Below are 14,965 nucleotides of genomic sequence, written 5' to 3' on the forward strand. Positions count from 1 at the left end.
AAAAATCATATGTAATTGGATTTATTAATGGTCAAAAGTGTGTATTGATGACCGCGGAAAATAACGTGTAACTGACAAAAAAAATAGCAGATAAAATATTTATTTTAAAGTTTTAATGCACAAATGGTAGCCTTATTAGGTCTCTGTCAGGCTTCTTACATTTTAATTTTTACTAGTCCGATAATATTTTACGTATTTTGCTCAAAGTTATTGAGTCACCAAGTTTGTTTTATTAAGGGTGAAAAACCTGTTTTTTTTAAAAGAAAACCAACAAGTTTCGGGTATCAAAAAAACCAACCCGGATAATCATATACGGACACAAACCTACCAAACCCGCCCTTATGGCTTATGCCATTATAGTTACACACTATTGAAAATGGGGGAAGGCCACATGCTCTTAGAAAGACTACATAGAATATGGAATAACATTGTACGAGTACATGTAGTACACTAGTACTAGTCTACGTGTATAAATGTTTTGGGGAGAAGTAAACAAGAAGTAGAGCATAAATCAACAGTTACAAATCAGAGTTCCCAGTCCACTACTGCAATAAAGAAAGCAGCATACGCTCCTTCTTCTAAGTCCGCATTCCCCAAACAAAAACAAAAACAAAAACAAAAAAACCACCATCAACAACTATGAAACCCATCAATTATTTTCTCCCTTGTTCATATAACTCATAACCCACACATTTCTTTTTTTTTATGTTTCATTTTTATGGCAACGGCTATTTTTCTTGTCTCCCTCGCTTTGTCCACCATTTTTTCCGTCACCGTATTTGCTACGGTGTCGGAACTTGACTCATTGTTAGCCTTCAAGCATAACCTCAATGATCCACTTGGCGCCTTAGATGGTTGGGATGTGTCCACGCCGTTAGCCCCTTGTGACTGGCGTGGCGTTGGCTGTTACATTACTAGAGTTGATGAGCTCCGCCTCCCCCGCCTTCATCTTACCGGTGTGCTTTCACCGGAGCTTGGTAATTTACGCCAGTTGCGGAGGTTAAGCCTTCACTCTAACAAATTCCATGGCTCTATTCCTCATTCTTTCTCCTCCCTTGCTCTCCTCCGCGCTCTTTACCTTCATAATAACTCTCTTTCCGGCGCTATTCCGCCGGATATTCTTTTACTTAATAATCTCCAGGTCGTTAATCTCGCCGGTAACGACTTGTCAGGGAAAATTTCAGGCAGAATTTCTCCCAACATTAGAATCCTCGACCTTTCTTACAACAATTTCTCCGGCCAAGTCCCGACGAATTTTTCAGGTAGCTCGCAGCTCACATTGATAAACCTCTCGTCGAATAAGTTCACCGGTCAGATTCCCGCCAGTATTGGCGCGCTTCAATTTCTGCAGTACTTATGGTTAGACTCGAATCTCCTTGTTGGAACTCTCCCGTCGGCGATCCTCAACTGTACTTCGCTTGTTCATATCTCGGCGGAGAGTAATTTCATCTCCGGTAACATTCCGGCGACAATTGGAGCAATGCCGGCGCTTGAGGTACTTTCTCTATCCTACAATAATCTCTCTGGTGTGGTCCCCGCCTCTGTGTTTTGTAATATATCAAACCCTAGGTTGCTTCGATTTCTTTTCTTGGGATTCAATGCCCTCACGGGAGTGGCAAAGCCGCCAAAGAGTTGTACATTCAGAAGTGGTTTGGAGGTCCTAAACCTTCACGGGAACCGCATTGCTGGCGAGTTTCCGTATTGGGTGGCGGATATTCCAACGTTGAGGGTTTTAGATCTTTCCGGGAACCTTTTCACAGGGTCACTTTTCCTGAATTTTGGAAATTTGACAATATTAGAGGAGTTTAGGGTGGCTAATAATTCTCTAAAAGGCCCATTTCCTGAAGAAATTGCACAATGTAGTTTGCTGAGGGTTCTTGATCTTGAAGGAAATCAATTTTCTGGTAAAATTCCGGCAATTTTTCAGAATTTAGATAATTTAAGGGTTTTGTCATTAGGGAGGAACAGATTTGTGGGTTCTATTGACTTTGATGTTGGTAGCATTCAGAGTTTGGAAGTATTGACTTTGAGTGAAAATGAGTTGACTGGGGTGGTCCCAAATGAGATGCTTCAACTCACTAACTTGACCACTTTAAACCTCAGCTTTAACAATTTTTCTGGGCAGGTTCCTGTAGGAATTGGTAATTTGAAGAGTTTGAGTGTGTTGAATTTGAGTAACTGTGGCTTTTGGGGTTCGATTCCGACAAGCATTGGGAGTATGATGAGGTTAAGAGTTTTAGATTTGAGCAAGCAGAATGTATCTGGGAATCTTCCTGTTGAGTTATTTGGGTTGCCCAATTTGGAGGTTGTTGCATTACAGGAGAACAATTTACAAGGGGATGTTGTTGAGGGGTTTAGTAGTTTACTTGGCTTGAAATACTTGAATCTTAGCTCCAATTCCCTATCTGGTAATATCCAGGCGACTTTTGGCTTCCTCCGGTCCTTGAACGTCCTCTCTCTATCTGATAATCGAATCTCGGGTAAAATTCCACCAGAGCTTGGCAATTGTTCAGAGTTAGAAGTAGTTGAACTTGCAAGGAACCGTTTGGCAGGCAATATTCCGAATTCATTATCAAGGCTGTCTCATTTGAAAGAGCTTGATTTGAGTCACAATCATTTGGATGGTGATATTCCAGAGGGCATTTCCAAATGCTCAAATTTGCAGTATTTGGTTTTGGATTCCAACCATTTATCAGGGTCAATACCAGGCTCATTGTCACAATTGCTACAGCTTAGAGTGCTAGATATTTCATCTAACAATTTAGGTGGCTTCATCCCAGAAAATCTTACCCATCTATCAAGCTTGCAAAACCTTAATTTGTCCTCGAATCATTTCGAAGGAGAAATCCCAAAAACAATAGGCTCTCACTTCAGTGATCCTTCATTGTTTGCAAACAACAGAAACCTATGTGGGTATCCATTGAAGAAAGAGTGCTCATATTTGAAGAGGAAGAAAAGGAGGAAGTTGATATTGTTTATTGGTGTTGCAGTTGCAGGGCTTGTTTTCCTAATACTATGTTGTTGTGGCTACATCATAAGCCTACTGCGTTGGCGTAAAAAGCTGAGAGGCAAGGCAAACGGGGGAGAGAAGAAACCCAGCCCACCGAGAAAAAGCTCTGGAGCAGAAAGAAGTAGAAGCAGCAGCGAAAATGGTACTCCAAAGCTTGTCATGTTCAATAACAAGATAACCTTAGCAGAAGCCTTAGAAGCAACAAGGCAATTTGATGAAGAAAATGTCCTTAGCAGAGGGAAATATGGGATGGTATTCAAGGCCTTATTTGCTGACGGAATGGTCTTAGCAATCCGAAGATTACCAGATGGATTTCTTGATGATCGTGGCTTCAAAAAGGAGGCCGAGATGCTTGGGAAAGTAAAGCACAGGAATCTCACAGTTTTAAGGGGGTATTATGCCGGTCCACCTGATATAAGACTGCTAGTATATGACTACATGCCTAATGGAAACTTGGCTACTCTTCTTCAAGAAGCGTCTCACCATGATGGCCATGTTCTAAACTGGCCAATGAGGCACTTAATTGCACTCGGTATCGCTCGAGGAATCACATATTTGCACTCCTTAGATATGGTTCATGGTGATATCAAGCCTCAAAATGTGTTATTTGATGCTGATTTTGAAGCACATTTATCAGAATTTGGTCTAGACAGGTTGACAATTGCAACTCCTATTGAAGCCTCAACATCAACACCACCAATCGGAACACTTGGGTATGTTGCTCCAGAAATGGGGTTAACAGGTCATGTGTCAAAAGAAGGGGATATCTATAGTTTTGGGATTGTTTTGTTGGAGATATTGACTGGGAAAAGACCCATTATGTTTGAGCAAGATGAAGATATTGTTAAATGGGTCAAGAAACAACTGCAAACAGGTCAAATATCCGAGTTACTTGACCCAGGTTTGCTCGAGCTTGACCCGGAATCATCTGAATGGGAAGAGTTTTTACTTGGGATCAAAGTTGGGCTTCTTTGCACAGCACCAGACCCGAGTGAGAGACCGTCGATGGGCGATATCGTCTTTATGCTTGAAGGTTGTCGGGTAGGCCCCGATATACCTTCCTCCGCGGATCCGACCTCCCTCCCTTCCCCTGCTGGGTGACCCATGAAGAAAAAGTTGACTACCCAACCAACTTTGTGATTCAGATTTTGTGATTTTGTTTCAATTTTAACAAATTGCATTAGTGATTTTTGATGTCTGTAAATAGAGTATTTAATGTTGTTATCTTAATTTGAAATGTGAGAATTTCATTAATATCAGTCAAAGAATTGAACCCGGGAACTCAGCAAAAGATAAAATCCGGAAAGTTTGTTGGGTAACTAAACAATGTTAATTCCCGCCAAAACTGGAAATGAGACGTGGATTGCGAAAGAAAAGTAGCCGTTAATGCAGTACTTTTTATACTTTAATCAGTTTTATATGGGAAAAAGACACAATTGGTGGGAACTCGTGAGAACGTCAGAACTCAGAACATATAAAATGCTTCAAAATATGACAAAGAAGGGGTCCAACTTTTTTTTTTCTCTGTCTTTTTAATCCGTCTGTATATTTGTACTGTGTTATAGGTAGAGCTGTCAAAAACTGACCCGACCTGAAAACCCGACCTGAACCGATCGAATTCGTAACCGACCATGACCCGAAATTACGGTAAAACAGGTAACCCGAAATCCGACCTGTACCCGACCCGAAAAACCGATAACCGATTTAAACCCGATGTTGTAACACCCGAACCCGAACCCGACACCCGACTCGAAAATGACCGATAACCGAACTGACCCGACCGAACAATGACCCGAACTCAATTCGATACCCGACCCGATGTCAACCCGAAACCGATTGTAACTCGATGAAACCTGCTATTGACCCGACTTGTGACAACCGCTACCCGATTTACCCGAGTTATCAATGACACGATCAAATATTAACTTCAACGATAAATCTATTTTAATTATTTATTGCTAGATACCGAAAAATTTAGCTCTAAAATAAGTTAAACAAATTTTTTTAGAATATAAAATAATTAAAATGTATAGGTTAATTATCAGACCCGAGTTTGACCCGTCCCTGAGAGTGACCCGACCTGAATTCTATTTGATTTGATTATTATCCAATCCAAACTAAGACCCGGACCCGAAAATAACTGTGTTGCAAACCGACTTAAACCCGACTCGATAAGACCGAACCCGAAATTATCTGCTACAAACCGACTTAAACCCGACCCGATAAGACCCGAACCCAAAATCAAACCTGACCGAAATGTGACCGACCCGAACCCGACCTGAAACCGGGATAAGAAAAAACCCGACATGACCCGACCTGAAATCGACCCGACCGAACCCGGATGGAATATTAACCCGACACGACCCGACCTGATCATGACCCGAGACCCGGGATGACCCGACCCAAACCCGACCCGATGACCTGTTTTGACAGCTCTAGTTATAGGTAGACCTGAAAAAATCGACCCGATGTATTGAGTCTTGAACAATATTTTTTTTATTCGTAACCATTTTATCCAAAATTGAACAATTCGAAAAGTTATGTGTTAAAATTCGACCGAACCTATTTTTAACCCGATCGATTAATAATCATTGTATTTATAGTAATAAATGAAATTATGAGAAATTTTAAGCACAGTAAACACGTTATTACTATTGTTGGGTGTAATATGATTTTAATTTGAATTATACGCCATTTTATGATGGAATTCGACTAAAAAATAAAACTTGTGTATGAAAGTTTGTTAATTTGTGCCTATATTTTGTATGTTTATTACCTAAATTAATGACAATATAATACGCATATTGAAATATCTCAACCCGTTGGGTCGAACCGAACTCGAAAGGCTGAATCTTGAACAAACATTTGTAAACTCAAATCCGAAATTGACCAACCTGGATTAACCTGGACCCGAAAATAATTGTTTACAACCCGACACGACTGCGATATATACTTTTTAAATATCAACTTTTTATAATTTCAACTTATACATAATTCGATTAGCTAGCTCAAACATATTTAAGCAAAGTTAACTATGATAACCCTAGTTAACCCATTTCATAATGTAAGGATCTTCAGGAAAAACTACTAATATAAATGGAATTGGATAATTAACCTGATTCAAATAAGTTTCAAAATAAATTAATATCTAAAACTTGGCACAACAAGCGCAAGCCCTCAGATGAACAAGGTAGGCTTCACAAAATTACTTCAAAATTTCAAAACTCCAAAACATGTACAATCGAAACAGCAAGCCCTAAATTTGTTCTTGATAAAATTAAATTCGAGCAATTATATAATTGATACAAAAACCTATGAAAGAGAAACTAAGCAGAAGTAGGTGAACTGGTTAGTTGAAATCGACGTCGTCGAAATCATTGGAGAGAAAGTTGAAGAAATCGATATCGGCGAGCTTGTTGTTGTTTGGAGCCATCGATCCTTCGCTGAAAACCACTTGACACAACTTTTGACAGACTAAAGACGTTTATGTTATAATCTAAAAAGAAATATTTCAAAGAGTAATAGTTTTTTGGTTTCAAAACTTACCTTGATACTATAACCTTCATACTTAAAAATTGTAGTCAAAATACTTTAAGTTTGACTACAAAGTTACTCCCTCCGTCCCATATTAGTTGTTATATTTACCTTTGCACAAAGTTTTAGGTGATAAGTGGTTGTTTGTTATCAATTATTATTTTATTGAAAAAGTAGATATGATAGGAGTTTGTGGGGTATTTTTTTTAGTTGAATGAGAGAGGGTGTGGGGACAATAAATTTTAGTGGGAAGAGAGACAATATAATAATTTTGGGGACATTCCTAATTTAGAAGTGTAACAACTAATCTGGGACAGACGAAAAAGGAAAGTGTAACAACTAATCTGGGACAGGGAAGTATAATTTACACAAATTCTTATTTGTAATGGGTGTATAATAAATAGTGTACACCGGAGTAAAAGTTGACTCAAAATGCTTAAAAGTTACATTTATATATGTAAAAGTTATCTATTTTTTAATGATAAATTTTTTCATTTGAATAAAAATTATTTCTTCAAAATCACTAATAATGTATAAATTAATCATTTAACCCTTTAAAATGTTTATCTATCAACTTTTTTTACTAATATAAAAGTTAATCAAAAGTAGGTTAAAGTTACAAAAAAATGAATAAAAGTTATCTTGGTGTACAATAAATTTATTATACACCTTGTGCGCACAAGACCTTTTGCGTATAATTTAATGTTAGTTGCCACGAAATGCATCGAAGATGGAAATTTAACATGTGCACTTGACCAATTAATCAAATGGAATTAAGACTAGCCACTAAGCCAGCAATAAACCAGTTGGATGATTGGTGGTAAAAGTATGTTAAAGGTAAAAAATGAAGTGCACTATGTAACAATAAGAGGGGTAAAAGATTAAAAAGGTACACTAGTACACATTATTGGTGACAAACTTTGATTCCATCTCCATAAGAATCAAACAATAACAATCAATTCGTACAATGATTTTCTAAGCACATGTGCATAGATCTCCCCTGCAAAAAGCCTCACTTTCTTTTACCACAACTGTAAAAAACTTAAACCCGCAAAACATAGAGAAGCCTGCTAAAACTCCATAAATAAGGAGAGGATTACATATGTTCCAACTTTCCATGATCAACCAAGGAAAAGGATTACATAGAAAAAACAAACGTTCATTATTGGCTTCTTATATTTATCCAAACAATGGTCTTCCATTATGGAGGGACTACTACTAATGGTCTTCTCCCCTAACTCGTCCATAGTAGTAATCAGTCCTTTTGTTTTTTGTTTATGTTTTTAAAGATACAGAAGTAGAGAAAAGCATGAAAATAATCAAACAGTCATTTTGGAAGAAAATAACAGTTAAAGCAGGCGGTAAAAAAACAGAAAAGAGAAAAGCATGTGAGAATCGTAAGGAAAAGCAGTGGTACCACATTTTGCAAACATAAGAAAAATCAAAAATGAATGCAATGTTATGGAAATGCAACCATTACTTTTGCTGACAACACGTACTTGGCCAAAAATGTGTAGATGACACAATTGCAGGAAGGTAGCAAATATATTACAGCAATTTACATGCATGTCGTTTCTACATGTAGAGGACATTCAAAACGACATTAACTCTCTAGCAGGCTGCATAATTTCAGTCACTACACATGTAAGGGTCAAACGAACTGGAACTACACGGGTTTGACTATATGGCTAAGGAATACTATCAAGGCTTTATTCTTTTCACCAAGAACAAAGTCTTAGTCCCAAAATGTTTTAGGATCGACTAACATGAATCTTCGTAGGAAATCGTCATTGTCATCGGTCAAACCAGAAAGGAGCGGGAAGCATAGAAAAAAAAACGCGGGAAACTTTGTTCTTTTTACCCCATCGACAAAATAAGTTGCTCCATATAGTTTAGATAAGGAACAATAAATTCAGATGAAAAAATATAATCAAAGTTGACTTTGGGTCTTCCACGAACACTTGGTATTCTGTTATGTCTACAAAAGTAAAAATAATAACCTAGGGAGTACGGAGTAGTTAAGTAAATCAACAAAGGGGTAAGTAAACCATGCTTAGCTTTATTCACCAATATTCACAAATAAAATGAGAGATCCCCCAAAAGAGAAGTGTAAGATTGTAAATTTGTAAGGGAGCAACAAAAACAAAAATGTTTCTACTCTCTAATCTATGGCATCCCTAAGTATCAGATCCAAATAAATTTTACGAGTAAACAAATGACGTGGTAGTAAATCACTACTTGTTATACACAAAAATAAAGTTACAACATACAGTTTAAAATTAAGCAGAAGTTAGGCCTTCTGGAAAGGATTCACTATCAGGATCCGATGAAAGAAATCTGCGACAAGCATGGAAAACAGCAGAATGGAAACCGCTTGGGTTGTCAATGAAAACAAAATGTCCACCCTGCAATGGGGTAAAAAAGGAATTTTAAAGATCCGTCAACACATGTCTGCAAACAAATCATACTCTTCAGCATACAAGAAACCCCGAGGACGGGGAAGAGAAAGAGAAAGAGAAAGAGGCATACGTACCTCAGGAACCCTAATGATTTCACATGGGACTTTCATATTCTTACGGGCTTCTTGGGCCCCTTGGTAGCTCATCCAATCTTGGTAGCCATAGATAAAAGTAGTTGGCACTTTCCATTCTGATGCGCTGCATTGGAAGAAGAAAATTGATCATTTTCTCCAATCTTAAAAGTCCTTTATGTCTTGTTCAGATAAATGGATTCATTTCAAATTCTGGATTTGACCCAAATCCTTTGTTTGAGAAACCAAATAATTTGGAATTGATTTGGACCAAATCCTTGACATTAACAAATTGGGAATAAAAATAGGGATTTCAAATTACGATTCCGGAATTTCAAATTCCAAATCAGTCGTCTCTTTCTTTCTTACCCAACCTTCTGTCCTCCTCTTCCCCTCTCTCTCTCTCCGATCTCCATTCCAAATCACAGATCATGTAATGCTTATAGTCTGATCGATTGCATCTCAATTTCAAGGCTCGATGTAACTTGAATCTCTCTCCTACAAGACTACAATCTTCTTGAATCTCTTCTCTCTTTTCAATTTCATGCTTTCATGTCTTTCCTAAATTCCCTTGTTCATGATTCATTGGCTATGGTTGCTTTTTAGAAGTTCAACCTTCAATCCATAATTGTTGCAAAAAAAAATGAACTAGATGAATGTCATCTAAATTTAACCAAGGTTGGAAGAAAGTATCTTGAATTCGGAAACTTCAAGGGGAGGTGGTGGGCGGAGGTATTGGGCAAAGGTGGTGAACGGTGGGTGGGAGGGGGTGGTGAAGGTGAGAGAGTAATTAGGGAATATCTAAGCCACCTAAAGATCTACGATTTCCACCAGGAGTTTGGTCGTCGCTTCCGCTGAGATTATCGGACAAGAATCACAAGATCGAAGAATACCTCAATTAAAATATCTGTAGTTTTTTCTTTAATACTTTAAATTCCAGATTTAAAATTCCTAAAGTTTGTCAATCATCATATTTGAAATTAAATTCTTGAATTTCAATTTCTGGAATTGAAATCCAGAATTTGAAATTATAGTTTCCAAACACTACCTTAGAGTAGTTGAAGTCAGTAACAAGAATGACCATTTTAATGTGGTAGAGCTTTCATTTATTTCTTATTCCAGTCAATAAGCATCCATATATGGTTAGGCCTTTTCCACCAGAATGGCAGGTTTAAGACGCAAAGTGAAACTGTACATGTTGAGCATTCCTTTTGTAATACAATCATTTTCATTGTGTCTGAACATCCGCTTCACATTTGTAGTAGAAATTTACTTTATGCTTGTACTCTGCTGTCGTGTCTTATCTGACTAGAGGGGACTGTAGTATTCAGACATACAGAATGGAGGGAATTGTAGTGCTAAAATCTTTCTATGTGAATGATGGATGTAAACTTCTATAGTTATGAGTTTATGAAAATGTCTATAAATATGAGCAAGCAATAGTGAAGTTATGACAATGTAAATATGAGCAAGCAACAGTAAACGCCAGAAAATAACAGAAAGCCACCAACCTGTGTAGAAGCGGTTTCCGAGCAAATGCTCCAAATGAGAATATGTATTTTAGGCACAGTTCTCCACTGCCTTTTGCTGCTAGTGTGTGGTATATATAGTCTAAGTAGAAAGACAATAGGTTAGAGACTGACTTGTTATTAAGAAGAGTATAACGAAAAAACCTAAAAGTCTGTAGATAGTTTAGTTGGTCAATACAAATTGTATGTAAAATTACCTGTCAACAATTTTGATTCTTCTTCGTCCAACAACTGGCCAGTTGCATATGAACCAAACCTGGCACTTGTATATTTATGAACCAAATTAGGACCCCATGGACCTAACCCTCTGCAATATAGCACCACGCATATTAAGAGACATTGACAAAGAAAATCAGTAGAATTTGACACCATAGTTTTGACATATCATGTGTATAACTTATTAACTACAGCTGCATAAGTAATCACGTTTCTTTTTCTCTGGAGGTTCTCTACTTTTTTTTTTCAAAGAAAATTAAAGAGGAAGAAATCATACTTCAAATTTGCAGGATTATTCATTGTTCATCATTTTTTAGAGCATGAATAAACAAATATTTAAATTGGTATCTTGTACTTCGTAGTTACTAGTTACACATGAAAAGATACATCAGAAAAGTTACAAGTAAAATCACCTCACAATCTTCTGAGGAGTAAAATTGGATTCCCAAAGATGGTTCAAGACAGCTCCTTTCCACGTTGATCTAAACTGGGTCAGACGCTCTGACATATCTGTTTCTGCAGAAAATCCCGCCGATCCAACCAAAATCAAGTGCTGAACATGCTCAGGATGCTACACAAACAGAAATTCGGTAATCATTAAATTTATTTTAAAAACCTGAAGTTTTGCCCTGCTAATACTAAGTTAAAGATGTAAATAAAACTTACCTTGAGAGCATATTTAGCAGCAACATAACCCCCAAAGGAATGCCCAAGAAGAATGAAGCTACTAAGATTCTTGGCTTTACGCCATGCCTCTAAAGAGTCAATGAACCATGCTTCAGTTTCTGCAAAGTAGAAAGACTGAAATGCATCAGAAAAAGTGTTGCATCTTTTAAACAGCAGATGCGACCAACTTATACATGATGAAATCACATTTAAACTGCATCCATAACAACAGCATAGGGGATGTGCATTTAAAATAAAAGCAATTATCCTTTCAAGTTGCAATAAGTAAGAAAATATGGCTAACCTTCAGTGCTTTTGCACGTAAAGTCCGGCCTGCTTGATCCACCCCAACTGCAAGGCACGAAAACAGAAATATCAAGCACAGAATGTATGAAAAAAAAAAGTTTGGCTTCATCGTAATCTTATGGAGGGTGATGGGTGCAGAAAAGGCAAATGAAATAGCTACTTCTTATATTCTATTCAATTTCTTGACCTTTGTTTTTCAATGGGAAAGAGAGTATTTCTCCTCCAGTAGACTGCGTAAGTGCGTAGTGCAATCACATTATAGCAATTGCTAATCATTTCCTGCAAAATCTCATAGATGTCTTCCACCCAGTCACCAACACTTTTATTTTACGTTATATCAGCGTCTAATGAACACGGTAAGATCTTTATGTTTGTGATGAACAAAAGTACCAAACGGTACCAAAAAAATCCATCCATTTAAGAATTTGCAGCATGCACATCAGCACAGAGACTAATGAAAGGGGACAGAGACTAATGAAATGGGATATCCACATAGGTATGCATGTATGATTTTCATTCCAGGACCATGCTTCCTTTGCCAGAATCAAATCTTTCTCAATATAAAAAATATGAAAGAAAGGGAAATACACAACCAATTTGATACCACTGAGTCACTAACTTCCCATAAAAGAAGTCGTTACTTAGACTAGAAAGTTCAGAAGCTCAATAAAGAACAGTCGTGTTTCTGCGAATACTGCAAATTAAAGCCAACACAAGGCCGACTAAAGAAAAAAACTTACCCAAGCTGATCAATAGCAATGACCCTAAATCGACGGGCCAGGGCATCAAAATTCCGGAAGAAGAAACCTTGAGAAGCAGCATACCCATGAACCATAACCATTGTAGGGGCGTTTTCATCTTTGTTGTCAAAAGTAACGGTATTTATAAACCTGGGTTCGTCACTTGCAGATCGAAACCACCTAATCTTAGAACCAGGCGGACCGGAACCTATATTCACTTGTTCTACCACATATGGAGTCCTGAGATAAGAAAATAACCAAACCCATAAGATAAATTCCCAACTATAATACTATATACCCACTATTATAAAGTCGTTCTGTCATCTCATGGAATGACGTGACAACATCAAATTACAAAGTGCATTGTAAAGTTACACCAATCTTCCACCACAATCACAATTGAGATGATCCAGATGCTTAAACATCAAACATTAATTCACTTCATCAGACTAAAACCTTCAACTTCACTAATTACTATATGCATATGATTGTGTACGAAAGCCACCAATCAAGAATAAAGCTAAATCATCATCTTAAATTCATAAAGAAAAAATTCAAGCCTCAAAAACACATAGACCATTCAAAATTGGGAAAGAGATAGATCATTATAAATAAATTCATGGAATTCCAATTTTTCAATCCACAAACATAAGATCAATTAAAAAGCACAAATTGGTATTCAATGATAAAAAATCCTAATTAACTAAGAAATAAAAATCCAGATTAAATTATTCACCAAAAAAGACCCCAAATTAAACACAATTTCATCAAAATTGACAAATAGGGGCAGTTGAAACAATGAACTAATCAACTTAAAATAGTGAATTTAGGGTTAATACAGAAATTCATAAATAAAAAACCTAAATTTTGAAGAGAGAAAGAAGAAAGTACAGCGTACTTGACTAATGAGAGGAGGCGTTTCTCAGAGGCGATGATATGATCGGTGGAGGTAGGAATCCAACGGAGGAGAGAAGGCCACGTCCACTTCTTACCACCAGCCGAAGTCGTCGTTTCAGCAGGCGTTGCAGCAGCAGTTGCGGTGGCAGTAGCAGCGGCAGCCGTCCTCAATTCTTCCGCCATCACAAATTTCACTGGTGATCTACCCAAGCGCCTAATTATGCTCATACGATACTAAAATACGCCCCGCTTAATATTCCACGCAGTCTTAGATTTTTTTAAACTTCTTTTATGGGAGAGAAATGGAGAATCCACGGTTTGAAATACACTTAATACGGATCAAGTATGGAAGGACTAGCCCTGTTAACGTAGGCTGTGACGTATTATCATTCCATAGAACTTCTCCGTTTCTCAACACTTTCGTGGCTCCCGCTCCAAAGTTACACAGTGCCAAAACTATCATTGCCGGTTTCGCGTATAATCGTATTCAAGTTAGAATAAAAGTAAGGCAAAATTGTCAAAAAAGTACCTTGTTTTTGCCTCAGTTTGTGAGCTTGTACCTTGTATTTTTTATTTTGTCAAATAGTACCTTGAATTAAAAAATTGTTTCAAAAATGGGACCTTACTCCAACATTCCGGGCAAAATTAACCTTTTCCGGCCAATTTTTCAATTTTCCCTCCAAACTATTGTGCGTGTGCAACAAACAAGCCGCAAACTCACGCGCCTTTTCTTTCCTCTTATAAGAACAGCAACAACAACACCTAGACAACACTTTAAAATCTACAGCATTTTATTTTGGAGGGAAGCATCAGGTTTATTGGGGGGAAACCAACTGAATTCAAGATCCAAAGGTATTATTTTCTATCTTTTATTCTTTTGGATTTCTTTTGCAATGAACTGAAATTGATTGCTTGTAATTGATTCCCATTACAGATGTCTTCCCATTCTCATTCATCTGAAATATTCTCTCCTAAACCTGAAAGATTCCCCAATTTATAAGAAGTACCAGTATTGATTCTCTCCTTTTGTCAAAGTACAAAGGACCACACTTTTCCCTTCTCTTTCAACCTCACTCTGTCAGTTTTTGGACCACATGAAAGGACGAAGATGACAGCAGCAATTGGAATCAATGACAGCAACCAGAATAGTTTGGAGCCCCAACCGAACAGAAACACTACAGACAGCCCCAACCCAACCCCTCACCCAGCCTCTTGCTTATGTAACTGCTTGAGCAACTTATCTACATACTCTAGTTCCCGAGACACTTCAAACACCCCCCCTTCAAACAACAATACATATTCCTAGCGCCACAAATAGCCCATCACAACATCATAAAGTCATAAACAAGCCCCTCTCTTCCACTAAGCTTAGCAAAACATGTCATAAACAGTCCCTGGCCTCCCCGCCACCAATACCAATGTCATATACAATTCGGAATAAAACTTATATACTAAAGGTTAACTTATATAATACTCATGGAAAATCATAAAGGAAACTTATATGATACTATTAGGAAACTTATACAGTACTAATGGC

General features: G+C 37.5%; 2 protein-coding genes across 2 annotated transcripts; one reads left to right on the forward strand and one right to left on the reverse strand.

Moving 5' to 3' along the window:
• Positions 1-493: 493 nt before the first annotated feature.
• LOC110788640 (probable LRR receptor-like serine/threonine-protein kinase At4g36180) lies at positions 494-4,264 on the forward strand. The gene has a single exon (XM_021993273.2). The coding sequence runs from the start codon at positions 719-721 to the stop codon at positions 4,109-4,111; it is 3,393 nt and encodes a 1,130-aa protein (XP_021848965.1). The 5' UTR covers positions 494-718; the 3' UTR covers positions 4,112-4,264.
• Positions 4,265-8,583: 4,319 nt separating this feature from the next.
• LOC110788639 (probable 1-acylglycerol-3-phosphate O-acyltransferase) lies at positions 8,584-13,884 on the reverse strand. The gene is made up of 9 exons (XM_021993272.2): positions 13,430-13,884; positions 12,532-12,771; positions 11,790-11,836; positions 11,486-11,604; positions 11,233-11,390; positions 10,801-10,910; positions 10,586-10,685; positions 9,078-9,201; positions 8,584-8,949 (listed from the first exon to the last, which is right to left on the reverse strand). The coding sequence occupies exons 1-9, from the start codon at positions 13,654-13,656 to the stop codon at positions 8,824-8,826; spliced, it is 1,251 nt and encodes a 416-aa protein (XP_021848964.1). The 5' UTR covers positions 13,657-13,884; the 3' UTR covers positions 8,584-8,823.
• Between the last annotated feature and the right edge of the window lie 1,081 nt (positions 13,885-14,965).

This window comes from Spinacia oleracea, chromosome 2 (assembly GCF_020520425.1).
Source record: "Spinacia oleracea cultivar Varoflay chromosome 2, BTI_SOV_V1, whole genome shotgun sequence".
NCBI classification, from domain to species: domain Eukaryota; kingdom Viridiplantae; phylum Streptophyta; class Magnoliopsida; order Caryophyllales; family Amaranthaceae; genus Spinacia; species Spinacia oleracea.

Excerpts from the sequence above, each read along its gene's own strand:
- LOC110788640 (XM_021993273.2), top strand. The coding sequence starts at position 719 with ATGGCAACGGCTATTTTTCTTGTCTCCCTCGCTTTGTCCACCATTTTT.
- LOC110788639 (XM_021993272.2), bottom strand. The coding sequence starts at position 13,656 with ATGAGCATAATTAGGCGCTTGGGTAGATCACCAGTGAAATTTGTGATG. Across the intron at positions 11,837-12,531 it reads ATTGCTATTGATCAGCTTGG|TTGGGGTGGATCAAGCAGGC; the intron begins GTAAGTTTTTTT and ends CGTGCCTTGCAG. Across the intron at positions 11,391-11,485 it reads CTGCTAAATATGCTCTCAAG|CATCCTGAGCATGTTCAGCA; the intron begins GTAAGTTTTATT and ends CTGTTTGTGTAG.